The sequence below is a fragment of the Brachyhypopomus gauderio genome, chromosome 2 (assembly GCF_052324685.1).
Source record: "Brachyhypopomus gauderio isolate BG-103 chromosome 2, BGAUD_0.2, whole genome shotgun sequence".
NCBI classification, from domain to species: Eukaryota; Metazoa; Chordata; class Actinopteri; order Gymnotiformes; family Hypopomidae; genus Brachyhypopomus; species Brachyhypopomus gauderio.
This window is the reverse complement of record NC_135212.1, coordinates 8,494,778-8,522,669: the sequence shown is the minus strand read 5'-3', so window position 1 is coordinate 8,522,669 and position 27,892 is coordinate 8,494,778. Positions and strand designations below refer to the sequence as shown.

At 41.5% G+C, this 27,892-nt stretch overlaps 1 protein-coding gene across 1 annotated transcript in view; it reads left to right on the top strand.

Moving 5' to 3' along the window:
• The window catches only part of reln (reelin), a 93,592-nt gene that overhangs the window by 31,704 nt on the left and 33,996 nt on the right, over positions 1-27,892 (top strand). The window contains exons 4-12 of the mRNA XM_076985944.1: positions 8,570-8,705; positions 18,306-18,376; positions 24,669-24,701; positions 24,840-24,918; positions 24,998-25,094; positions 25,275-25,326; positions 26,620-26,716; positions 27,213-27,453; positions 27,782-27,892. The exon at positions 27,782-27,892 is cut by the window's right edge and continues 35 nt beyond it. Coding sequence (XP_076842059.1) covers positions 8,570-8,705; positions 18,306-18,376; positions 24,669-24,701; positions 24,840-24,918; positions 24,998-25,094; positions 25,275-25,326; positions 26,620-26,716; positions 27,213-27,453; positions 27,782-27,892 — 917 coding nt within the window. The remainder of the gene's footprint in view (positions 1-8,569; positions 8,706-18,305; positions 18,377-24,668; positions 24,702-24,839; positions 24,919-24,997; positions 25,095-25,274; positions 25,327-26,619; positions 26,717-27,212; positions 27,454-27,781) is intronic.

Genomic DNA, 27,892 nt, shown 5'->3' with positions numbered 1-27,892 from the left:
CAGTAATCTAGTCATTTAATCATCATAAATGTGAGGCATGCACAGCACAACACTAGATGAAATAAAAGTGCAAAGCGCTAAATATCTACTAATTGCGCAAAGCGCGACAGTCACAATACTTGGCTTGTAGAGGAGAAGGCGACGACGAGGTTAATTCGTTCCAAACTCGCTCAAGATAAGCACAAGAAATGCACATCGCTGAACGATGGGACCTGTAGGCATTTAAGCAGTGGGAGAAATGAGGAACAGGTGTGCAAGGTGATCAGTAGGCAGGTGACTGTGAGTGTATGGCTGTGTTCGAAATAGCCTACTACGTACTACTGGCGTACTGCTTGGGCCCCAAATCAGTATCCAGTATGCAGTATGCAAATAAAAATAATTTTTCCAGTACACGAAACATCCCCAGATGCAAAATATTCCTGCAAAATATTCCAGTACGCGAACAGAGCTATCTTCGTGGTGTACTGCATCCCATCATGCAACGCTACGTTCACGTGACCCTGTAGTATGCTTTGCTTTTGCTTTTCCAGTATACTGGAAACTGTACTGCATACTACTACGAGGACCAGTATGCAGTATCCAATATATACTGAGTGCAGTATGCAGTATCCAGTATGTAGCTATTTCGAACACAGCCTATGAGAGATGGAATGTGTGAGAGTGGACGGCTCCCCTGCGGTGGTGGACCGGCCTACTGTGAAAATGTCATTTTGAAGTTCCAGGTTTATATGAAAGGTGCTGATGTTAAACCAACCAATGAACCTGGTGGTTGACTTTTGAAGAAGGAAAGCGTAACCACCTGTGGTCATTGATGATCTGGAGGTGGACAGGGTTGATTCCTTAAAAGTTAAGACACTTAAGCAGGAGGACAGTGCTGACTTGCTGGGTAAAGCTCATCAAAGTATTTTCTTTTGTAAGATAGTTCAGGAAATTTGGCATGTTTGGATTGCTACATTTTTACAAAGCTGTGGCAGAAAGTCTATTGATGGCAAATAGAGGGAAAGGCTAGAGAAGGTGGTGCCTAGCAGTTCTAAAATTGACTGTGAACTCCCATCTGTTGCCTCTTTATACATCAGTAGTTTGGAAACGACGATAGTAAAAATTTATGAAGCTAGTTCACACCCTGCATTGTACCTTATAAAACTTCTCCCTTCTGGTAAAATGTTACAGAGTATTTTACATAGAACATCTCAGTTCATTGACAGGGCCTTCCCTTTTGCTATCACACTGTTAAACTCCACCATACAATTTTTACAAAAGTCCTCGATTCCCGAGTGTTGTCTGTGGGTTTTTAGCAAAGTTGTAATGTGTAATTTACTAGACACGTGGTTGTATGTTAGATACATTTATGTTTGTTATTTGTACTTGAGTGGTAACAAACAAATTCATTTCAGTCAAATATTAACTGATATGGCAATAATATATTGAAATCTGAAATCTTCCAATCAGACTATGATGGACAGTTATAAAAAATAATACAAAAGAGCATTAGAGATGATATTACAGAGAACCACAAGATATGAAAAGGCTACAGTGCCAGTGTATTTATTTTGCAGTGTTTTCATATTCCAGTCAGCACTGTTCAATTGTGAGGAAATGGAAATTGCATCATACCAGCCTAAACAAAGTTATCCCTCAAAACCAATATTACAGCGAAAAGGCGACTTATGAGGGAGGACTGAGAAGGTAGCAATCAATCTGAAGTAGCTAGAGAGTTCATTGGCTGGGACTGTAGTGACTGTCAGTAGTATCAAGAGTTCTACTTTCATACATGTCTAGAAAGACGCTATTACTGAAGAACAAATGGATGAAAGCACACGTGGAGTCTGCCTGACAGCATCAGTGAACCAGCTAAATTGTGGGTTAAGGCATTCTGGTCATGGAAGACAAAATGGAGGTTTTTGGCCTTAGTTCAAAGTGATATACATAAGCCTGATATGGCCCATTCCTTAGCAGAATCCCAACAGTGAGGCATGGGGGTGGCAGCGTCATGTCGTAGTGACGCTTTACCCCAGTGGAGACTGGAAATCTTGTTAAAATTGAATGACAGAAGGATGGTGCAAAATACAGGGAGATACTGCAAGACAACCTACTTAAGTCTGCTAAAAAAAAAAAAAAAACTAAAACTTGCGAGAAATTTTGCCTCTCAGTAAGATAATGATCTCAAGCACAAGCAAAACATTTGGTGAACAACCATGGTGAACAACCATCTTGTGATGGAGGGTAGTAGGTTTGATTCCCAGCTAGGCCTTGACTGAAGTGTTGTTGAGCAAGGCACTTAACCCCAACCACTCTCTGGGCCCAGGGCAAGGGCTGCCCACCTCTCTGGGCCCAGGGCAAGGGCTGCCCACCTCTCTGGACATGTGTGTACTCACAGCCCCCTAGTGTTCACTAGTGTGTGTGTGTGTGAGTGTGTGTGTGTGTGTGTGTGTGTGTGTGTGTGTGTGTGTGTGTGTGTGTGTGTGTGTGTGTGTGTGTGTGACACCATTTGAAAGCTACATTCCATATGACGCATGTGCAATTAAATTATAGAATTTGGAGGAAATTTACCAGGTAGAATTCATGAAAATGTTTCCCAAACAGTAATTAAACTAATTTAATTTTACTTTAAGAGGATCTAATAAAATACTGTAATAATTTTTTTATTAAATGCTGGCCTGAACAAGTTATGTGTTTTACTGTGGTTAGAAATACATAGTATGAAGTAAAACTTTTGCAAAGTGACACAGCTGAACACTGATTGATGCCCATGTTGTCATGATGACATCAAATGTTCAGGAGACCAGATGGACAGGAGGGGTGGGATGTGAAGGGTACATTTTTATATCAGGGTCAAAAGTCATAGCTAAAATGGTTATGGGTTATCAGTGAAGACCTGAGGAACAACATTGCCAAAGTATTTCGGATATCAGATTGCCTCATGTTCATCAAGATCAGACACACGGTCCTGAGATTTCCTGGGGTTTCTCTTGCCGTGTTCCTCTGGCTGTGAACCTGAATTTCAATAACAATCACGGGACAGTGTGTGATATACATGTTCAAACAACAGATCTTAATGAAATGGACTCATCAAAGGAGCTGCATGGAGTATCATGAGACTTGCCTTACAGTATCTGTAAAGAATGCCACCTGATCTTCCCTAACCAGCCTCACCTGCCTCTCCTCACCACGCCCCCTTCCAGTCATACTTATACACCTTCCCACCATGTCTTAGTCGCGAAGTATTGTCGACTTATGCCGCATACCGAGCGTTTCGATTGCCTGTTTGATCTCCCGTGTTCTGACCCTTGCTCACACCCCCGACCTCGTCTCCTGTCTAGCCCTTCTGTACCTCCTGGATTCTGCTCTCCCGTTATGACCCTGGACCGCCCTGACCACCCCAAGAGAACGTTAATGCTAGTGATTTACCTGTCGTTCTCTGTACACGTGATTTGTGTAAATAAAAGCAGTATACTTCCGCAGTTGGATCCCTCTCCGTCTGGTCAATACGTTACAGTATCCCAGTGGTGGATGTTCAATGCAGGAAGAATAAAGGCTAATATGGTGACAAGATCTGAGACTGGCAGCAGACACAAAGGTGATTCGACAATATCCTGGCTCTTCTGAAGCGAACATTTCTCATGGATAAGCCACGAGTTTGCTGCAGTCGCTAATGAGGTCTGTAAATTGGTTGCATGTCACAGTACTGCATTCCTGGTGACATTGATCAGTCAAATTGTTGGATAGGGCACTGTCCCCCAGAATTACAATACAGGTTTTTAAGGAAATGCACAATATGTCGAAAATCTTAGCATAGTGTTCATGTTTTTCTCACCAATGTGAATGGGGACATAACAACACACACACAGAAACAAATACAGGTACATTTTAGTGTCTTCTGAACTGATGTCCCTTAATTGCAGCTTGCACCCTGGTTCCCACAGTGTAAGATTGTCCTTCTTTCCTAGTTGGCTCCCTCCACCACCAGTGCTGCCCACGGCTTCTTTCTGGCCACACCAAAGGGCACCCCTGCCATTTTTCCAGCAATGCCGGTATCAAGTGATTGGCAGCTTGCAACATAGACCAATGGTGTTGCAGAACAGTGTTGCCATGATTTTGAGAAGCCACTGGAACCCCACCGTCCACTCAGCTGATGGTTGGTTTCTCGGGCAACAAAAGCAGCGATGGGTCTCTAAAGCCCGGCTTGGGCACAATGGGCCTTTTCCTCACACTACACACTGTGTTCCTCTGGGAGGCCGCACCAGACCAGCGCGGAACAAAGACTTAGCGGGTTTCAGATATGCTTTCATCATTCTCCACTACAACACTTTGTGTTTCATACACTCTCTATTATGAAGAGCTTCGGAGACCAGCACAAGTATCTAAAACACAGCAGCCTTGCTGTGCCTTGTAATTTACATACTGTATTTTTGCTAATAAATATTTATAGCCCACATTGTCATTATAGTGGCAGTATGATGTATGAACAGAAAGCATTGTGAGCACAGAGACCGAATGCTTGGTATACACACACTGTCGCACACAGTGTCACACACACTGTGAGAGGATGAGGATGGAGGTGAGATTATTGAAGAATTTCAGACAGAGAGTGAGACAAGCAAGTATTCATTAGCTATACATATCCACAGTATAGTGAAATATTCTTGTCTCCCATTCCCTGTTGTTACCATGTAGCTTGCTCATCTCGTGCCATGATTAGACCCAGTTCTTGTTTACCAAATGACTTTAATTAAAAGGCACATAGTCTACAGAGAATATAATTAATATTAATACCGGTGCACATGAGAGCTTAATGCAGACAGAATCAAAAACCCTTCCCCAAGGCTGATAAAAAAACAAGTGGCTGCAGCAATGTGTGTGTGTGTGTGTGTGTGTGTGTGTGTGTGTGTGTGTGTGTGTGTGTGTGTGTGTGTGTGTGTGTGTGTGTAAGTGTGCATGTGAACGTAAATGTGAATCCAAAAAGCAGCAGTTTCGGAGGGTTGTGAGACAAACGCACCCTACAGGTGAAAGTGAGCCGATCGCTTCCCCGTCTAACCTGCTGTGGCTCTGGGAGACATTGACAGACAATTAGACGCACCTTGGAGTGGCGGTCAGAACCCTGCCTGTCATGTGTGCACGCGAGCTGTACCACAGCTGCCAGTTTTCAGCATTTAAATACATGAATAGACATAAAGTAGCACTGGGGACATAACTTTAATTATGAAATTTACATAATGGCAAATGGTCTACGTGACATTGTGGCTAAGAGGCCCGAATGTGTTTTGTGGTGGTTGGTGGGTTTTGGAGTCGAGTTTATTCGCCCGGACTCTCCATTATAATGAGCAGCAGTGAGAGGGATGGGAAAGAAAACCAGTATATCTGTGCCAACCAGTGCCATGCCAGAGCCCATCTGCTTTCTCGCTCACTCTGTGTCTGTTCCACACACACACACACACACACACACACACACACACACACACACACACACACACACACACACACACACACACACTGTCCACCTCTTTTATCTTTTGCTTTTTTATTACATTATGTGTGTGTACAGTTGATACTTTAATTGATACAGAAGAAAAGGGGTTCAGAAAGAGTGACAATGGGATGACATGAGAAAGAGGTGGACAGGGCATGGGATTCATTTTGGAGATGGATTAATGCAGACTGCACACTATCTCGTGACTAAAGGTTCAAGTTCTAGTTCAATGTAGCTGGGTTCAATGAGAAATGTGAATGTTTTTACTGCATGGTATAGGACTAATCATATAGTACATATTATTTAAAAAATTTATTTTCATTATGTCAAGCATAATTTAAAGTGTGCCTGTACAGGAACTACACATTCACTTCCATAATACACAGAAATGCTTACAGTGTTCATGAGGTAGACATTTATAAAACCAAGCACACACTCAGAACCACTCCTGTCCTGCGCTAATGCACTAATGAAAAAGCTGTCAGCAAGAGGGTGGTGTTTTCCTCTCTGACATTCATGAGTATCTCCACCCCAGAGCCTCCCCTCATCCCACCCATTCACCTCCCCCACAACCCCTCCCGCCTATATCTGTGTGTGTGTGTGTGTGTGTGTGTGTGTGTGTGTGTGTGTGTGTGTGTGTGTGTTTGTAAGAGCATTCATTTAACCATAGTGCGGGTGGGCTAGCCATGCCGAGTGCTACCGTGGGAGTTAGCGGGTCATTTTTTAACTGCCATTAATCATAGCAGACAGCTCTGAAGTATTCAATCTGCATGTGAAAGGAGAAAAGAGGAAAGGAGATGATTTGAAAAACATGGGGTGCTTTACTAAAATTGGTGGTGTTATTGGAAGGCAAATCAAACAGACAACATTACCTTAACTATGGACCACAACAGTTACAATGGTCATTACAAGACAAGCAACAAAACTAAAGTAAAACCTGCATATGTGACTAGTCCTTTAATAAACGTGTTTTAGGAACGTAGCAGTGATCTAGGGTTGTATGCCTCTTCCAGGCTAGATGTCACTCTTTGATAGCAGAGATGTAGATTCAAGTAATGAATTGAATGAGTTGGCCATCAATACGTTTGAAGAGATCCAGACAGGTGACTACACTGCAAGAATGAACAGATGAGTTAAAAAGTTGAGTTGGTGTACAGTACATGTGTTGTAGATGATGAAGGTGTACCGCGGAGCAATAAGTTCCAGCAATTAGGGATCCAATGACAGTGACCATAGAGAGGCCACTGTTGACATTTGAAAATAACAAAATTTTTGTAGAATGGCAAACATTTCCTAGTATAAGAATCTGCCAAAAAATGAAAATGAGTCTTTGGTCTTCACATGATTCCAGTTCACCAAAGCTATAGCAAATAGATTAGATGTCCTTGAGGTTTAGACCAAGCGTCTCTAAAAGGTTCACGTGCTCTCTCCTCCACACATACAACCCCTTACTGTATTCGTTTTTGTTGTTTTTTATGCATGACCTCAGTGTTCCTTTCTAAAGTATGGGATTTGAAACAAACTGAATGTAAAAATTCTTATTCGATCTCTGACATGAAAGGAAAAAAACTGGTTATTTGCATTTCATGTGGAGCTAGCAAAATGCCTTGAGTGTATTTTGATGTTGCAGCAGGGAATAAGAGAGTTTGGTGTCGTTATTTCTGGCTGCTGTGTCCTGGAGTGCTTTCCACGTCTTTTCATCCTGTCCCAACTCAGAGCTCCTTCTCCTCCCCCCATCTTTCTCTCCATCTGTCTGTCTGGCTCTCTGTCTTTCTCTCCCTCTGTCTGCCTGGCTCCCTGTCTTTCTCTCTCTCTTTGACATATTTACACCCAGCTTCTTGACACTCCACTCAGTCCTTGTATTGCTCATGTACACCAGAATCTCCTTTTACTGATGCAATAATGTCATCCCAGTGCAACTTGCTACCAAATTCAAATGTACCTTCCAAATGGATTCATTCACCTTTGGCACATCTTAGCAGAAACAATTACAAAATGTAACAGCAACATGTATGCAATATGTTCTTGCAATTCATCAAATTTCACTAATAATGCTGGAGCTTATGTGTGAAGTGTATGCAATCACTGTGTTGATCGAAGAGCCAAGGGCAGTCCAGTGTGGGGTCCAATGCAAACAGGACACTTAATACCGAATACGTAATAATTAATAATCTCTTTAGCTAGCTTAATATTGTTTTAGTGAAGTAATGTAATAGTAAAGGGAGGAATAGGTATTGCATCTCAAAAGATCATGCAGGCATGAACAAACAGCTGATGCAGCTTCCCAATCATGCAGAGTGGGTGCTGACATCACTGGACTGCTCAGCGTGTTCAGATTTCTAAACGCCCAGCACGATGACTTACACTAATTACATCATCATGTGACCTCAGAGTGCATCAGCGGTATTAGCAACCTTTATCGTCTTTTATATTTATTTATATATATATAAATTTGTCATTATGTTGTAATTATGTTTATAATTATTAATAGTAATTATGTTGTCATACACTATATCTTTGAAATATTAATTATTAAGTATTTTATTGCTCTACACTTATGAACATCTTTTATTTGCTGTTTTGAAATGGAAATGTGGCTTCCTGGGTGGGTTCTACTCATGGAGTCTAAAAGTATGTTAACTTGTTTACTCTGACTTTCAAAGGGTCAATCAAATGGACTTCAAACTGATAAAAAAACATCAAACCAATTTATGTACTGGAATGGGGTTATGGACTGTGCAGAAGTGAGAGATGGTTGGCCCGATAAGGTCCTTAGAGGAGACCATGTATTTTTTGAAGGCCTGCTACCATGAGAAGACACAAAGTGTGGGCATTATAATGTAGAAAAGCACAGAAACCTTTAAAATTGGATAGTTCAGATAACACTTTTCTAAATATGATCACCTCTGCTGATAGAAAAGTTAGACCATTGATTCTAAAAACCAAGGCCATTCAAATTAGTAGTATTCCCAATCTCATGAAGTGGTTCCAAGGTCGTGTTATCATTGTCCAGTGGCTTCCAGACTTTTCTCAGATGTTTGTGTCATATTGTTTATTTTCTTGTTCATAATCTCTCTCTCTCTCTCTCCCTCTTTTCCTTAGGAGTGATGTCAGAACGACAGTTTGGGACTCAGTTTGTGTGCAGTGTGGTGGCATCTCATGTCAGTCATCTGCCCACAACAAGTCTCAGCTTTGTGTGGATTGCCCCTCCACCTGGCACAGGCTGTGTAAATTTTCTGTAAGTGTGTTGGGGGGGTGGGGGTGGGGTGTGGGTTGTAAGATTGGATTTCAGATACATCAAACAGATATATTTATTACTTGAAAGTTATATACATTTGTCTTGTTAATATGCACTTACCAATAGAAATTCAGACACACTTTATGACACTTTGTAGGTTTATAGATTGATACAGATGATTCTAGCCATCCTATAGCCATCCATTAGTGGTAAGTGTCTGACCACAACACCACTGTTGGCTGGGTGTTTTGGTGTGGTAGACCACAACTTTTAACTAGCTGTGACATTGATACATCAGAACTACTAAACCAGGATAACCACTTGATAAAACTTGCCACTACTATATAATTATTATTGACATGCCACTACTATAATTAATACAGTGTTGAGAATGGTCTTCTATTCAAATAATATCTAGTATGCAGTGGTCTTATAGTCAGAAACTGATTGATGGATTGTTAGAATGTGATAAAATTTGCAAATTATCCCACAAATTCATGTAGCTTCAGTGTTAAAAAGATTGAGCTTTTCAACAAGGAGCTTTTATTTTTCAAAGGGTCCGTGTGTGTACTAACAGTTTGCTATCTGCAGCTCAGCCAAACTTCAGAAGTCCTCATCCTGCATAATGAGGGATTCTGATCTGTTTCTCTCGCATTCTCTCCATTGCCGCACCATAATTATACATTTCTCATTTTTTCACCCCTTCTCTCTCACCCTCTGCTTCACAGTCTGTGATTAACAGCTCGCTAATGATAATCAGTCAAAATGCAATTAGTAGCTTGAGGGCCAAGCCAATGTAGTTGTGGTTTCCAGCGACCTCACAAAGTCAAGAGCCTATAGACTGACAGGTTTTACTGTTAGAACTGCAAACCCTGCAAACCCACACATAGCTTTTATTGATAGCGACTGTCTTCATGTCAGAAAAATATTCTTGCCCTATACCAGGTCGTTTATTTCATGCTCAGGACATGAGCTTGACTGTCCTGCATATTATCCTAGATGTTCCCAGGACTGCACTCTTCTGGACAGAGATATTGTTACATCTATCGCTATGACGTGTTCTGTTTATCCATCAGTACTGTGTCTGGTTGGTTTTACTATTTTGTTAGTTTGCATCTGGAAGTCCCGTAGGATCTTAGCTTGATCGTTCACCACCACCTTCGGGGGTGTTTCCCACTTTGACCTTGGAACCTCCAGCCCATACATGGCACAGATGTTTCTGAATGCTATGGTAATCACTTGCTTATGACGTTCCATGCATGCTCTGCCTGCTAGCATCTTGCATCCCGCTGTTATGTGCTGGACTGTCTCAGGGGCACATTTGCACAGCCTGCATCTGAGAGCTTGCCTTGTGTGTTTGATCCCCAACCTCAATTGATTTTGTACTTGTTGCTGCCTTCAGCATCTGTTGTTTTACCTTCTGGTAATACAGTGTCTTTAGTTTTACCTAACTGCCCTATCATTATAACCATCAGACCACACTTACCCAGTCTGAATGACTTTTCCAGTACTGTATACTGTACCTTGATGAGATGGATTAGTGAGTAGATGACATACAGCTTGATGCTATCCATGTACTGAGGGGGTTCAGACCTAAATTTGGCCTTTAAGGTTGTCTTCCACAGCCCCACTGAGTTCTTCATGAAGACCTGTAGAGTTCTGTTAATGTTTTACAGCCTCAAGGATTCATGTGTGGTGTATGTAATCATATGCATTTTTGTTGTTTCAATCCAGGCATTGCACAGATTGGTCTGTCTGGTCTTATATTCTTATTCACCAGTAACTAGTTGTTGGCTCCTCTGATGTTCTTGCTAATGCCTGATGATCCCCGATCATGTGCTGAGCCATGTGGCGTCTCTTCTTAGCCGCAATGATGCATGACAGTAGTTTCCATGTTGTGTAGGTTATCAGCAGGTGGTTGGATGGAACTGCCTTCACAATCAGGACTGTCCAGGACTGTTTCGGATTGCCCTGATTTCATATTGGACCATCCAGATTGCCCTGATTCCTCAGGATCTCCTGTGTCTCTCATTTTTACTGAGGTAGCATAAAGGACCTTGCCTAAGGGGCCAGAATGGAGAATCCCTGGTTGAGATTCAAAACACCCACTCTGTTGTGTGTCTGTCTGTCTATCCATCTACACAAGTGCAGTATTTTTAAGACCATGCCTGAGAGAGCATTGATGGTTGATGGCAAACAGCAGCATAGATGCTTCTCATTGGCTGATGAAGCCATAGGTAGTCATGACTATATCAAAGCTGAGTGTGTTGGCTTCTAGGCTGTGGCACAAAGTTCTGTAAAGCTGTATATATTCCTGCTACGATGGCTAAAAAGTTAATCTGCCCTGTTTCCATAACAAGTGTGGAGAGGGCTCAGGTAAAAGGGCTGGAAGTCAGCTGAGGGTCGTAGAAGGATGGCATTGTGTAGTATCCGAGCCTGACAGACAGGATCCGCACGGGCCCTAGTTCTTATCATGTCAGCATCATAGAGTCCGTGCTGACAGGCAGCAGCCTGGTGTGGATCAGCACGTGTGTTGGTGTTCCCAGCAGTGGCATGTGTCACAGTGAGGGTGTCTGTGTCACGCAGACAGAAGAGGTGTGTCTGAGCAATCAAGGCTCAGGAGGGTGAGGGACCTGGAGCACACCCTGCGGTGGGGTGTGACAGCTTGTGGGGGTGAGACTGGGAATGGACATCGCTGCTTCTGTACCTTCACAGTGAGACAGTGAGGACAAAAAACTCTCCCACCATCCTTCATCTATTCCAGGTGCTGGAGGTTTTATCCACCTGTGGTGCTCATAATATAAAGCAGCTTTGGTAAATATATATATATATATATAAAGTATATACACTAATGTCAGTACACAACCACATCCGCACACTAGCGCCAGGGGCATAGAAGCTCACCAATTCAAGCAACAATTTGTGCATTATACTGTCTGTGAAGGTGGAAATTCTTAACAGCAGCTCACAAATGCTACTTTACTTGAATTCGGCCTCTAAACCCAAGGATGCCAGTCTGTTTTTGCATGTGTACCTGTGTGTGTGTATAAGAAAAAGGGGGTAGAATTGATGCTTTTTGTCAGTGATGTTGTTTGTTTTGTTTGTTGTGGTTTGTTTTTAAGAGCTCACCAAAAAATCGTGTGATACCGTGTTGTCCTCAGCCTCTTTCAGTCTCTCTTTCACACTGCTTTCTTTCCTCCCTGAATTGAACGCAGGCATCTGCTGACAAGATTGCCTTAATTATGACTTAGCTCTCTCGCTCTCTCTCCCTCTCTCTCTCTCTCTCTCTCTCTGTCTCTCTCTCTCTCTCTCTCAAAGTGCTCCCCAAGGAAAGAGATTCGGTGTGCCTGTGTATGTTCAACCTGCTGCCTCTCTGTCAAAACCCTGTCTTTGAGCCAGCACACTTGTAGAAGAAAAGGCAAAATTGAATTAGAGGAGAGGAGCACACAGGCATTCATCTCATTAGGGCTAATTGAAATGGAATGGTGCTTGGGTTGTAATCACTGCCACAGCTAATGCTAGCCGCCATCTGTTCAGTAAAAGCCCAGTGCAACGATACTAGAGACCTGTGCTGGATGTACTAATGGACTCACCTTGTAGTTTTTGCCTCTTATGGTCCTGCTGTTCTAGAAAGAGGCAGCCACTTGTGGTTGTCTTAAATCCAAACCTGCTACTACTAAATGGGCAAGGCAGTTTGCAAGTGATTCATTTTGTCTTGGCTCCATATTCCAGGATTGTTTTTTAACTGAACCAGTAACTATGATTTAATGGTCAGGGTGTCAACTTTAATAACTTTAAGGGTATATATCTGTGTTTGTCAAAATATACAAGAATTGCAATACACATTATGCAGAGAGCCAATTTTTCAGGTGATGAAAAGTAAATTTGCTTTGTAATACATTCATTACTGAAACAGTTATGTTAAAAATCACAACAGCCACAGCGTATTTGGTTCGGTAAGGAGAGCCATTGCAGAGGCGAGGTTCACTACTGCCAATAACCTCTTCAGGCACTTTTGGTCTCCAAATGCTGGAGATTAAAAGCTCAAAAGCTAATGCCGGCCAATCAAATACCAGAGAAATTTGGCACTGAATATGTATATAGTGACCCTGCGTGTGTTGCTAACTTTAGCCACTGCTGGACAATTACTAACTGGTCTTTGTTATTGTTACTATCATGTCCTATTCGTCTCATATCCAGTTATCTGTATCTTGCATGCTGGCACAAGGCCAGTGTTCAATTAGGCTGTCAGCACATTGAGGAACATCTGTGTACTTCAGCATCGACGCATTTGCATGGAACATTTTCAATACATCTGTGCAACCTGAGTAGATACGTATGTGCACATCTTCAATCTCATATCTGGTCATCTGGTACCTTTTACACTGAATACAGTTTACATTAATGTCTAGTCCACCTCTCTTCTTATAGAAATGACCATTTAATATATAGCAGGCAGGCCTATGTTGTTGCTTTGACATCTAATTGGCTTCTAATTGTTGTCAAGGTCAGTTCCTTTTTATGCTTCATCTCAAATGAGTGTTTCCATGACTCCTTGCTAATGAGCAGGTAATTTGCCAATAAATGCCTGAATCCTCTGTGTTATTTGTGTTTGTTAAATTTTCATTCACTGAGACTGTAGTCGGAGAAACAAACACTCTTCACTCCTCTCAGAATTCGAAACAGTAATTCGATTACACAAAAGCCAGTTGGAAGACTGTTAGAAGTCGCAGTGATTTGGCAGCCTTCGTATGAGCCCCCGTCCTCCGAGAAGGGGCTCGGGCGGGATTTGTTCAGACGATGGGGAAGGAGAGAAGGGTAGCCAAACACCGTCTGTTCTCCAAGACTGCTGATTACGCGCCGGCTAGTATCACATCTGGCTTTCAACAGGGAAGATAAATCAAGCAATTAGACAGCATTATTTTAAAGGCTCGGTCCAAATCTGCAAAATGAGCGGCACCAACAGGCCTTGGCGGTAATTCCCAGTATTAATCATGATTACAGAATGGTGGAGTAAATTGTTGGGGGAGTGGGGGGGGGGGGGGGGGGGGGGGGTGAGGTTTAATTACAGTTGAGATGGGAATATAAGCACACCAGGCCTGGTGTAATCTGGCCAGCAAACACTGAATATATCTATATATTCTCCACTGCTTATAGCCAATGTAAGGATACAGAACAATAGCCAAGTTATTGGGATCACACATAGAGGTAGTTTACAAGTCTATATATATTAGCTGGGAGGTTGCAGGGTGCTGTCAGTTTAAAGTGGGGTTTTAATGGTTAGCAGGAAGCTGTCAGACATACACCATGGGTTGCTGTTTGTGGAGGACAGCAACATGTATTAACACAAGACCACATAATTACCCACTTCCAGAAGCTTCCAGGAGCACTCAGATTGACAGGCTGTCTCTGTGCATGCATGTTTGTCAGATAATTGAATGTGCTAGCGTGTGTGTAAGGTAGGCTGTGTGGTGCTGCCAGAGACCATACAGTCTCTGGGTGCTGCTTTGTGTGTTCATATGTGTTCGACTGTGTTTCTGTGTACTACATAGATTGTACTGATGTGTATGTCATACATGGAATGTTTGCTGGTGCATGTGTGTTAGCATGTTGTGTGGTATTTTCTAAACATTTGTAAGCTGCATATTCTGGTTTTTTCTTTATTTATTTCTTTTATCCTGTTTTTCTCTCCTGTGTGCTTATTTATTCTTTCCTCTGTTCTGTCTTCTGTTGTCAGATGAGGTCTGTAGATGAACATGACAGAAGAGTATGACACTTAATACAGCTGCATTTTCAAGGTTTAACTCATTTTTCAGAGGATACCAAATTAATCTGTGAGTGATGACAAAACGCAAAAGCTGACAGTAATCAGACACACACAGGACATATTGGAGTGTGATGAAAGACACATATATTCTCAGAAATGCTGACAGCTTGTTGCATTGTTCAGACACTTGATCCTCTCCTCAGTAGACTGGGAACACATGTAACCATAGCGTCATGCTTAGAAGTTCTAGCAACCAAAATAAGGAAATCTCACTGGGTCTTTCCTATGGATTTATGGATTTAGCAGTTGTATTATCAAAACAATAACAAATTGTACAAGCTGACCTTAGACTAACCGGGGTAGTATTATTATTTCTTTAGTTTTCTAAGAAATTCTATATTATTTTCAATTTTTTTTAGTTTAGTCCCTTTCAACTACAGTCTCTCTTCTGTGTGTGAGTGTGTGCGCCTAGCAAAAAAATAAAAAATAGAAATACTTGCATATTTGACGATCTCTCTTACGGCTCATGTCGTCTGTGGAGCTACGATGTTCCTAACTCACGAACGAGATCACGGGCTTCACTGGCTCGCCATATCTATCTATCTTAACATTAGGCTAGGTGCTACTTTCCCCCTATACGTAATGGCTTGGTAATGAACAGGCATCTAGCTGGTAAATATTGAAGTTCCAGCATCCTCTCCTGGAGCATATTATGCACCATATTTTATTCATAAATACCATAACCAAATTAGTCTTTGCACAACTGAAAAATGAATGCTATTAGGACTGTTTTTCTTCCACTCCACTTTACACTTTTTGCCTCTGCATATGATAGTTACTTATTCATGATGCTGGATTTGGTTATTCATGAGACTAGAGGCGTGTGTAAATGCCTTGACATGCATAAATGCTCGAGGTCTCTAAGGCTGCAGGCAGGCATAGCTTGGGGCTTTTGAGGCATACTGTCTAAGGTCCTGCAGGCAAATTCCCTCAATATTTCTGACCTAATGTTGTTTATTCAGTATACTTCACATGTCTAGGTCAAACCTGTGATTAAACTGCTTTTTGCATGGTTATGAATGTTTATTCAACACTGCAATGTGTTGCAATTTTCACTAACCACCATGTCAAATTAAACTTAAATGAAGATAATTTCTACTGAGATTAGGTTAATGACATTTAGATTGCATGCATCTCAAATTGCCCAGAAATGACATTTCATTTAGCTGTTTTAGAAAGTCTGAGGCCAGAGACTGTCAAATTACCTAACAAACTAAAAAGCAGAATTAGTTACAATTAGAATCAGTTAAGATTCAGTGCTCTCCTTATTGGTGGGCTGAATGCATGTTGACAGTTTGTTAGGTTTAACTGATAGCCTTGTCCTCACAATTGCTGTGAGCTTGAAGTCAGTGGTCTAAGATCTCAGCTCCATTTTCTATGTTCAGTGATTAGCCATGCATCCTAATTTAAGGTGGAGATAACAGGCTTTGGGGAACTAGTGTGCATTTAAAGTGAGGTCAATATTGATGGAATTGCTCTAATTAATCTTTTATCCTGAGGCTACTCAAAGCTTTAAACCTTAGGGGTGTTAAATGGACATGAATGAATGTGTCTGGGAGTGTTTGGCATTTAACAATGTTTTCACCAGCTTTATGTCTGAAAACAGATCAAAATAATATAGTCTACTGTCAGTGTGAGTCTTCAGTTGTGCTTTTTAGAGGCCCTGCACAGCAGGTCGAGGGTTAGGGTACTTTTTGAAGAAACAGGTGCTTAATGCTAAAGCTTTACTGTTCCTTGATTTCTGCACTGGCAATCACTGGGGTTATAAATGGGACTGTTTCCTGTAAAGGGGCCTCTGAATTTTACTAATGTAAACTAAAACTGTTGGAGAAGTAAAAACCTCTGATGTAAGGATGTCTTTTCAGTAGAATATTTAGGACATTTATTTGACATTAATATGGCCCTAAATTGATTTGCTTATTAGATACTCTAGGGACTACAGAAGTAAGTTGCTTTGTTGTTGTTTAACAACTGCACTGTGCTGTGTTGTGACCTTGCACTTTTTATATTTGCGGTGGTTGAATTTAAGGCCCTGCATGTTATGCAGAGACTAATGTCTCTCATCAGTGAGCAATCATAACCCTACCGCTATATTTCTAACCTTGTGGTCCCCACTGGTGTCCCAGTAGTTGTGCTCTCAGTCAACTCTATGTCAGATTTGGGAGGACAGTTGATACAGTGTCTTGATTAAAGCTGGTCTTAAATCAGACTCGCCTGAGAGAGCTGAGTCTATATATCACCTGTTGGTGACACAGCACTGTGACTCAGCACTGTGACACAGCATTTTCAGAGGACAGAGGCCTGTAAATGCAAAAACAAAGTAATAATGTTCCCCAAGTGCTGACTCCAACTAGTAAACAGCATAACTGGTTTATGTGTGCATGTGTTAGCATGTTGAAATCACAGTACAGAAAGCTTTCAAAGCTGGTGAATTAACGTGCTCAATGGTTATTCTTATGCCATGACTTTGTTGAATGAAGAAGATGTGCTTTTAATGTTTTAATGTTTGTTTAGATTCTCTTCCAAGCATTATGTTTTGAGGCATTTTAGTTCATTAAGGGTGACCGGAGTGTTTGGGCCTCACAGGTCATTTGTGCCAGTGTTGCTCCATCCATAAGTAATTAACAAGCACTTGTTTTATGTTTCCTCAATTTGCTCCTCGCCTACACCCCTTTAACAATGGGCTTCCACTCCATATTTGGCCAGGTTCTTATCTAAACCCAAATAGAGGATAAATCTTTATCCTCCATTTGCTTTTCTAATGCTAGTTGTGCTGGTCACAGGCTGAGAAGGCTAGCCCAGATTTTTATATCCTTAAGCCAAACATTAGATGCCCCTCCAGCAGAATCTAGGCAAGGCTCTGAAGTTTACATCCAGGAGGGTGTAACTTTAACAGTTCTGGTTGGATTCATTTAGGAGGACATGCCTGTAACATCTCTAGTGGAAGCCACCCTAGGGACAACTTTATGGACTACCCCGAACCACCGAATCCGATTCCTCTCTATTTGGAGAAGCAGTGGTTCTACTTCAAGGCTCTTCTTAAATACAAAGCTCCTCGCCCTGTCACACCCAGCTGCCCTGCAAAAACCTCATTTCTGCTCCTTGTACCTGTGGCCTTGTTCCTTCACTCCCTACCCATGGCTCATGAGCGTAGGTGAGAAGAGAGATAAAGTTTGCCAAGAAACCATCAACTGAGAAATTAGATTCAACCCCACCACCGCGTGCCAGTGCAATGACTGCAAAACATCTACTGCTGACTAGACCGATTTGTCAGTCTCATGAGCTCATTTTTCAGTGCTTGTGAATAACATTTATGTTTTATACACGGTGTGTACAGATTGCCTTCTCCTATATATTTTCCAAAAGTCAAACTAACACATTATGACTATGTGACAGCTTCATGAAAGTCCCTTCTAAATTATCTTTAGTGGACATTTTAAAATGGGATTGCAGTTGCTTAGAGTTTTAGGAGATTTCTTTAGGAGATTTGTCTCATCACCACGATGGTAGTCTGCAATAAGAATAAAGCTATATCTCTACTCCTAACCTCTTATAAACCTCATGGCATGACTAACCATTGGTCAGAGTGTGCCGCTACAGTCCCTCACACACCAGTAATATCAAGCCATCTGCAATGAGTTCATCTTCATTTGGGATAATGGCTGTGTTATCATTCCCCTCTTGGCCTGATTTGTTAGTAATCTCTCTATATGTCTATTCTCTCTGTCTCTTTTTCTCTTCTCCACACCTCCTACCCCCCAATGTGCCTTCAGGGCTACAGCCACACATCGAGGACAGATCATCTTCAAGGACACTCTGGCCCAGCAGCTGTGTGAACAGGGAGGTGAGGGTGTTCTTGTTTTTTATTACTACTGGAGCAATGGCATGATACGCTCCATGAAGGTCTGAGGTGATTGGGGTCTGTGGTGTTTCATTTATCTGACTTCCTGAGGTAGAATTTGTGAGTGGATTTGAGCCGGACGTAAGTAAAAATAATTTTTACACAGACTTGTACACGACTCCCGAGACAAACAGGTTTTTAATCTCAGTGGGATATTTCCTGGTTAAATAAAGGTTAATTAATTAAATGAAACATAAATGGGTAGACTGTTTTTACCCATAATAATAGAAGTATTATACCAGATGTATACACTACCAAAAATCATTCTTGAAGGTGTTTGCCTAACAAAAATTGTCAGTCATCAAAACTTTATACTTGTATACTTGTATACATATATTCAAAACAACTACTGCTACTTGAAGCATAACAACTTTTTTCATCCTGATACATTATATTAATTCATATTTATTATGGTCATTTTTCTATTTCCTGTTTCAGAACTTTGAATGGGAGTGGGTCATAAGAAATTCAAATTTGCTTAATATTTCAGATGTCATTATAAAAACACTAGAGACAGTATAAGATAATGTAGTCCAAAGTATTATGTTTGCTTTGAATATTAGGACAAGGGGTTAACATTTAAAAGTTTGGCTCAGGACTCTAGTTTTTCTTTTCAGTACATGAACAATTTGTTTTGGTTTTACAATACTTTATAATTCATTTCATTTTTTTTTAGCAAATACTAAACATTTTGCTGTAGCAATTTAATCACTTCACATTTCTATGAGACATACATTCAGCAATCTAAATTAACTGAAGGAAAACGAGTCAAAAGCAGTCCAATACTCTGCTGACTGTCACGGACCGGGTCATAGTGTAGTCAAGGCAACCCAGAAGCAGCGCAAACTTGAAACACAACTTGTAGGAAAACAAGAAGACCGTAGGGAGCCAATGCATCTACTTAAACGACCGGAAACTAGGGAGACAGAAGAACTGAACACAAAGTAAACAGCCACTAGCTGTCTCTCTGTCCAAAGTGAGATCCTTTAATACTTACTGTCACACTAGCTTGGCCTCCCATTTCCCTCCAAATGTCGCCCCACATTTTAGCACTAGTGTTTGACATATATTGGCTCTGCTCAGCAACATTCTAACATTCCAGCCTCCTTCACTCAGTGGTTTCCAGCCAAGGGCAAAGCTTGCAACAAGAGCTTGGAATGAAATATAAGGCAGTCTAGAAAACGAAGCCATGAATGAATGCAGTGATAGAAAGAGGGAGGTTAGTAGCAGAAAGAGGCAACTGTCCTGCAATAAATTGTCAACATTCATAATGGACAGTCTTGGTGGAGAGGTGTGTGGATGGAGGGATGAATTGGAGAGAAGGGGAGTGCTGTTGATGAGAAAGTTGAAGGTCATAAATTGTTAGGCAAAGCCACTGGCCAGTGGAACATCAAATGTAACAAAAAAAAAGAAAACAGGGAGAGAAAGAAGGTTTGGGGGTGGGACGGACAGAAGATATCCAGTGGACGACCTTGTTACCGGCTAATTCCTGGATGGCAAATAATATGTCACTTTTTCACTGGAGGCACTGTCAGGAAATATGAATTACAAATTAGGCGGGAATGTGCCAGGGGCCAGAGGAAAGAGAAGGAGAGAAGAGTCACCAGAGAGGGAGATGGGAAGAAGCTGGTGCAGAAGGATCACATGGGTCTCCTGGGGATGGAGAAATGACAGGAGTTTATGGAAACTGAACATTAAAAACAATAATGGAGACTAAAAACCATCTACCAACATAAATATGGCCTAGTTTGCAGAGAAAATGGCAAATGTTGGTTGCATAATCATTAATAATTAATTAATTAGGAAGGGGTCCAGTGATGTGTAGTAGACTTAATCAAGGGTCCAGTGATGTGTAGTGGACTCAATCAAGGGGCCAGTGATGTGTAGTGGACTCAATCAAGGGTCTAGTGATGTGTAGTGGACTCAGTCAAGGGTCCAGTGATGTGTAGTGGACTCAGTCAAGGGTCCAGTGATGTGTAGTGGACTCAATCAAGGGTCTAGTGATGTGTAGTGGACTCAGTCAAGGGTCCAGTGATGTGTAGTGGACTCAGTCAAGGGTCCAGTGATGTGTAGTGGACTCAATCAAGGGTCCAGTGATGTGTAGTGGACTCAATCAAGGGTCTAGTGATGTGTAGTGGACTCAGTCAAGGGTCCAGTGATGTGTAGTGGACTCAGTCAAGGGTCCAGTGATGTGTAGTGGACTCAATCAAGGGTCTAGTGATGTGTAGTGGACTCAATCAAGGGTCCAGTGATGTGTAGTGGACTCAGTCAAGGGTCCAGTGATGTGTAGTGGACTCAATCAAGGGTCCAGTGATGTGTAGTAGACTCAGTGTGCTTATACAGCTTTCTTCTAGTGAGCTCGTTTGTTGGCATATGCTTGTAGTTTGGGAGACGTTCTGACTTCAGGACACAAAGCAGAACCAGTTGTCCAGCTGCCATGTTTTCCTCTTGCGCCATCAAAATTTGTCCCCAGCAATGCTGACATAATAAAGTGACACATATCATTCCATTGATATTACTGAAAGTTAGATCAAGCTGAAAAAAATAACAATTTATAATATTTAATAATATTTATTGCTTTGTAACTTCTCTTTAGCAGATGTACTAATAATTCCAAAGGGACTGTATACTGTTAAAGCTGTTAAATACCGAGGGACATCTTAACATGTTTACAAAACAATAATATAACAAAACTGAAGAAAGTATTAAATGTTGGTCTATGCAAATGAATTAAAATGAAAATTATTTTGATACAACTATTAACTATCCTGATATAACACTGTGTCTGTCATTTGTAGCCTATAACTCTTCTGAAACATTTTATTAGCTAGTCAGTAAATCCTAAATCCTATTGTCTAGGATCCAAAATAAATCTTGCTAATCTTTCTTAATAAATAAAGACTCAGCTGTAACATTGAAAGCTTGGTACACAGAAAGCACAGAGTGTGCCTGTATATGTAATGACCCAAAATTGAGAATGTGTCCCAAATTCTGCACATACTGGTACTGATACTGAAAATAGCTCTTTATGATTTTTTAGAGGAAATGTGAATCATTCCAAAGCTCAGAGGAGTCTCAAAAGCCAAAAGGAGGATTTGAATGGCGAAAGACATCCAAACTCTCATGGCACACATATGATCCTAAGAAAAAACGAGCGAATGCAACGGAATTTGAGTTGGGGGATCAGTCGGCGATGATCTCATAGAAAGCTGAGACGTGAGCAGATTAGCACAGAAAGAGCGGCTGCTTCTATCAGCTCGATTTGGGACAGAGACAGAGGAAATGAGGAAAGACGGTGCAAGGACAAGACAGAAGCAGAGCAAGACAGGAGGAGGCGGCGAGGAGGTGTTGGATGCAGTAGAAAGACCATCGTGCTGTTGTTTTCTCAAACTTAAAGCTCCATTTATTCGAAGATATGCTGCAGCAAAAATCAAGAGGATAACATATTTTCATCGTTTTAATCATATAATTATCTTCTTGGCTAATGTTGCACTTGAGTTTATTGCGACATCTGCATTTTTCAAAATGCTTTTTGCAGTTTTGCACAATTCATTTTCCATTAACTTATTTATGAAAGATGTCTGTCAGATAAACAGTAATGGAATAATGACACAGAGGCCTCTGTAAGAGTATGTTTTCAGTTACAGTATATAAAGTACACTAAATACCAATTCACCCAGGCAGAGCTGAAGTATAGCACTGTCAGAGGAGTAGTGCTTCAGGACCTCTGGGTAGAGGGGATGACAGGATGGGGAAAGGGGGTGGTGGAGAGAGAGAGAGAGAGAGACAGAGAGAGAGAGAATGATGAGCTAGCTGTAGATCACTGCTACCAGGACCTGTGCGACAGTATGGGCAGAGAAGGCGCTAGTGGAGGAGTGTGTAATTTCCAGTGGCTCTATCAATCAGAGCTTTATGGCCAGTCTGGACTCCTCTCCCCACAGATGGATTATTATAAGTCACATATAACTCACTGGAGACTAAGGGCCATGCGGGGTTGTTGAGGGGTTGGCCATCTCCCTCCTTTAGCAAAGGGACAACTCCCACATGGCTAACTTGGGAAGAACCTTTGTCACTTCTTGGTCACTTTGTTCAGGGTTTAATTTTTTTCTCTCCTATGAATCCATGTAAATATGAATCAGCCCTTATAACCAAGCCCCTAAAATGTTCATTCAAAAGATCAGGCAAAACTAACTAAACTCATTTGAGTTTATGTATAACATTTTCTTTGTTACAGGAGGAGTTATTATCACCAGATATGAATTTTGCTGTTTCATAGGACTCACACAACTTGGATATGTTCTTGGAAAAAATATGTAACATTAACAGCAAAAAATGAACAAATGTACATTAGTCCACGGGTGCTACGAGAGACGCTATGCGACTCTTCTCACGTTCAGAGAGGCTCGCAGCAGGAACCCTCTCGGGGGAGGGGTGGGGGGTTGCACTCAAGATTAGTGTGCAAGGATTTAAAAAAGATTTTAAAAGATGACTTGCGACCCGCTATTTTTTGTGTCATGGCTAAGTTTGACACAGCTTGGCATCATTTTACTTTAATGCTGTAATGCTCTCCTCACTTCTATCCTCTTACCACTTTAAATCAGCATCCTCCCTAACACCAAGTTGTCATACTCAAGTCAGTCTGTAAGGTGTGGTGGGGGTGCATAGAACAGTCAGTGTAAGACCCTGCCTGGGCACACACAGCATTAAAGCAGATCCCTGTCTAATAGCAGCAGCAGTCATTGAAGTATTTAGCATGAGGACTGAACCTCAGCAGATTAAATGTTGGTTTCTTTGGGTTACAGAGAAAAAGAGAGGGGCAAAAGAGAGCAAGACAGTTACAGAGAAAGAGAGGAATTACAGAGAGACAGCTTACTGTGAAATAAAAGACTTAGAGAGACACAGGAATACTAAGAAATAGAGTGGTTACAGAGACAGGAATACTGAGAAACAGAGGAGTTACTCTGTGTGTGTGTGTGTGTGTGTGTGTGTGTGTGTGTGTGTGTGTGTGTGTGTGTGTGTGTGTGTGTGTGTGTGTGTGTGTGTGTGAGCTTGTGCACTAAATAAACTAGTCAGCATGTAATAGCAGAGCTTAGAACAAACAAAGGTTGACGTGTTAGTAAACAGAACAGACACCAGTGGGAGATGTTGTCCATGTGTTCATACTGTCGGAGAGGTCTGCTCAGTCTCCCCAGTCCTGCTTGAAAGTCCAACACATCCCTCGCAGGCTGAAACGTTTCCTCTCTGAAGCTGCTTCATAGAGATCATTATGAGCTGCGATGAGAGAAGTTCTGCAGCTGAATAGACTCCTGCTACCCAGTGTGCATCATCAGCCATTTGGTGGATTATTTCTGAAACGCGATGGCCTTTGATCTGCTCTTAATGTGCTTCTCCATGGAGATAAACTGTGCTTCTCCATGGAAATAAACTGTGCTTCCCTGTTGAGATAAACTCTAGCCAACTTAGCTGATTGTGGATATTCTTTCATTGGCCACCCAGTTTCCCATTTCTTACTTTGCATATCAACATCCTGGAAATTCCTGTTTTATTGTCAGTGTTTTAACTTTACAAAGCCAGTTCTTCAGTTATTAAATGTCACTTCAAAGGACAGAGAAATGCATTTTTAATCAAAATAATATTATGCTAAATATATATTTCTTAAGAGCTCAAGACACTTTGTACTGTAGGTATATTTAATCTTTTTCTTTGCAAGACTTATGTGGTATTGAGGGTAAAGAATTTTGAACAAATATATAATAATTGTTAAGACATGAAGACAAATGTCAAGACAAACGTTAAGAAATCCTCATGTATCTATAAATCATGTAAATTCATAAAATCAGAATTATTTTTGTATGTCTAATATGAGGTGAATACTGATGTGAATAATTTTAGAACTGAGGGAATGCTTCATGGATTTGGTTAATTAAAAATGTTAGCTAATACTTTTAAACTTTTAGATTACACAGAAAGAGAATTTTTATTTTAAGTAGAAACTAATCTCTTTGACTCAGATCTCCGGAAGGTCAGGTTTGTATCAGTGTCAATGCCAATGCCCATCTCAAAAGCCATTAGCAATATTAGTGAATTTGTCTTAATATCAGTGAATATGCTCCTTTAAGAACTTTTATTCAGACATTTTCTCATGCCCCACGGATGTGGATAAATCCTTTGCTGTATGGCGTAGTGTGCACACAAATGTCATACCTTCCACACTCTTTTTCTCTCTGTATTTTAGCTCCCACAGAATCTCCACTGAGGCCCAGTTTAGGTAAGCGGATGTACCACGTGCCTGAGACCTTCACTCTCCTCGTCTTCATTCCTTATCCTCTTCTGTTTAGCTTAATATGTATTTAGCCTTTTTGAGCTTTGATCTGTAGTGTCTGTTGACCTATGCTATGCTGCACAGCTGAGGTTCATGGAAACCATGCTGTTCTACGTGACGACTTTGACTCCAACCTGCAAGGAGAATTGGACCTCAACATCTGGTGGGTGTTCAGTACATAGACTGGGCACTTGTGCATGTTTGCCAGGACAGCGTTAATTCCACATCACTGTCTTCCTCAGGTCAGAGTGCCACAGCTGTGAGGTTGGGGAGCAGTGCGGTGTGCTGTTGCATGGCAAAGCTGTCACTTTCTGTGATCCCTTTGGACAGAGAGAACTGGTAATTATCTTTGTCATTAGGACACTCACAAAGCAGCATCCCGGTTAGGCTTAAGTGAAACTGCTTCTTGCTTGGTGTGCAGTGAAATCATGTTAAATGTAGTTATCACTAAACTACCTGTATCTTTGATTTTTCAAAGCAGATTTAGATTTTTATGCTTTTCTGTCCAATTTTATCCAGACCACGGTGGCTCTGAACACAAGCACAGCCTCTGTACTGCAGTTTGCCCTGGGTGAGTAACGCCTTGTCATAATCCTTTAATCCCACAACATACAGTGAAAGGAATGCCATCTTTACATGACATGACAAGGGATCACAAGCAAAACCTATTATGTATACCATTCCATATATCATATGACAATTCCATATTATACATTTACAGCAGTTTCATATTTTATCATACAGTATAATCAGTGTAGGTACTTCATATTTTCTCATACATTTTGGGTGTGCATTGATTAAGACTCCGCTGATGCATGCAAAAACTGTGACTGAACATTTGATAAAGCATTAGTCATAAAATAGGTAGGTAGCACTGTATGACTTGACTAAAAAGAGAATTGTTAGGCTTTGTTATTTTTAGTACTGATTTTATATTATCATCTCTATAGCCTACTGCATAGAAACTGCCTGGTTTATTCAATGATAATCCCTCTATGAGGCCATCAGTCCAGTCATTTCAAATGGAGAAAAAGGGACCTCAGCCTCATAGTAAAGCAGTCCAGAATAGATTAGCAAATGTAAACAGGGGGCACTACCTCGAAAAAATAGTAGCTGACAAGCTGTTTCAGTTTGGCTCACACTAATGGAGACTATTATCCTCAGATTTCCTTGGTAGGCCTATATGTCATTATAAACCTGATTATCTAAAAAGAATGAAAAGAATTAGTCTCAAATCATTCACTTAAAATTCATAAATAAAAAAAGCAGCAGGGACACAGTCTGCCATCACAGAAGTGTGGCTGTAACATCCAGTGAATGTGGGTGATTAGGACTCCAGGTGCGTCTTTGAAGTGCTATAATCGTCACTCACAGACAAGAGTAGGTGTCACTGATTAGTATTACCTCATCAGTGCACTTTGACATCTCCCTCCAAAACCTCCCGTGCTGTTAAGGCCATGGTCACACCCAGCCAGCCTCAGCTATCCACGCATGGCTGAAGGAGCCCAGGGCTTCAGTAAGCTGATCATTTATTTCCATAGCATGACACTGTTTAGACATCAATTATGCAAGAGCAGAAAGAGAGGGGAGGGCTCGGTCCGTAGGGTACCAGTGGATCATAACCAGCCTATATGAGCAAATGGAAATGACGGGAGGAAAATAGCTGACATCTTATTTCTGTATTTTGCTGCAAGCTGCTTCTCCAGGGCTTAGCTTGATGCTAATTCGCCAGGCTGTCCAGTCATGAAGTATGAATGTGCTAACACCATTCCCTCCCATTTGTATGTGTGTGTGTGTGTGTGTGTGTGTGTGTGTGTGTGTGTGTGTGTGTGTGTGTGTGTGTGTTGTCTATTCTCTTGTTTAGGCTCTGGATCATGTCGCTTTAGTTACTCGGATCCCAGCATAAGTGTCTCCTACAGCCTGAACAGCTCAGATGACTGGATCACTTTGGAAAAGATCAGGTCTCTCTCTTTCTCACTCGTTTATCTGCCACTTATCACTCGTCCGTTCGTCCCTGGTTCCTCCGTCTGTTACGGAACCCCCCCTGATCTGTCGCCTCCTCTGTTCGTACGCAAGGGATCTTCTTATTTTTCCACCACTGCTTCAAAGGTTCTTCTTTGCCAGAACAAGCTTATAACATGCTGTAAACGTAATTGGTTCTGATGTAGACACGCAAACATCTCAAGATCAAAGTGCCGCTTTTGTCCCTGTGTGAAAGCATACGGTGCAGGCAGAATCTCAAAGACACCTGCCCACTCCATTCAACTTCACTGAGCACAGTTGAATAACACCAATGCCTCCATCTAACCTGGACAATGGAGACAGTAGTATGACAACTCTAGTAGTGAAATAGGGAGTAATAAAATAGATTTTACCCCCTCTCTTCCTCTCTCTCTCTCTCTCTTTCTCTCTCTCTCTCTCTGGCTGCCACTTTCTCTCTCTCTTCCTCTTTTCCAGAGCACCCACTAACAGCAGTACCGTGGTGCATCTTTTGCCAGTGCCCCCGGGCTGCAGGGGGGAGTCCGTACGACTGCGATGGGCCCAGGATGCTGCACTGGGCCCTGATGGGTATGAGTCTTGTTGGGGGCTGGACAATGTGCTGTTGGTCAACATGGCCCATAAGCCCAGCCTACTGGAAGACAACATGGACCCCCCCAACACTGCTAACTGGCTCTTCTTCCCTGGTGCCACTGTAAAGGTAGCGCACATGATTGTTTAGTAGCCTTGTGCATATAGAGGAGCTTTGAGAAACTGAGCCATCTTACAAAATCTTAAGGTAAAGCGATAAAAGTAAGCCATGGAAATATGCATTACCAAGTTTTATTCATATGCAGTTAATATTTCTTCATTACAAAATATTAGCCATAGATCCATAAATACTAAATAGTTGAGAACTAACCCTACATTGGAGATAAAAATTGATATTCCATTTGAAATGTCAATCAATCAATCAATCATCTAAAATCTAAAATATTTTTCTTTTTTTTTGGTTAGATCTGTCTTAATCTTTTCATTCCATTTTCCAGCATGCCTGTCAATCAGAGGGGAACACACTGTATTTCCATGGTGGAGAAGGCATGGGTCACAGCTTTGCTTCCACCCGGGACATCGATCTCCACCGGGAAGAAGGGCGGAGT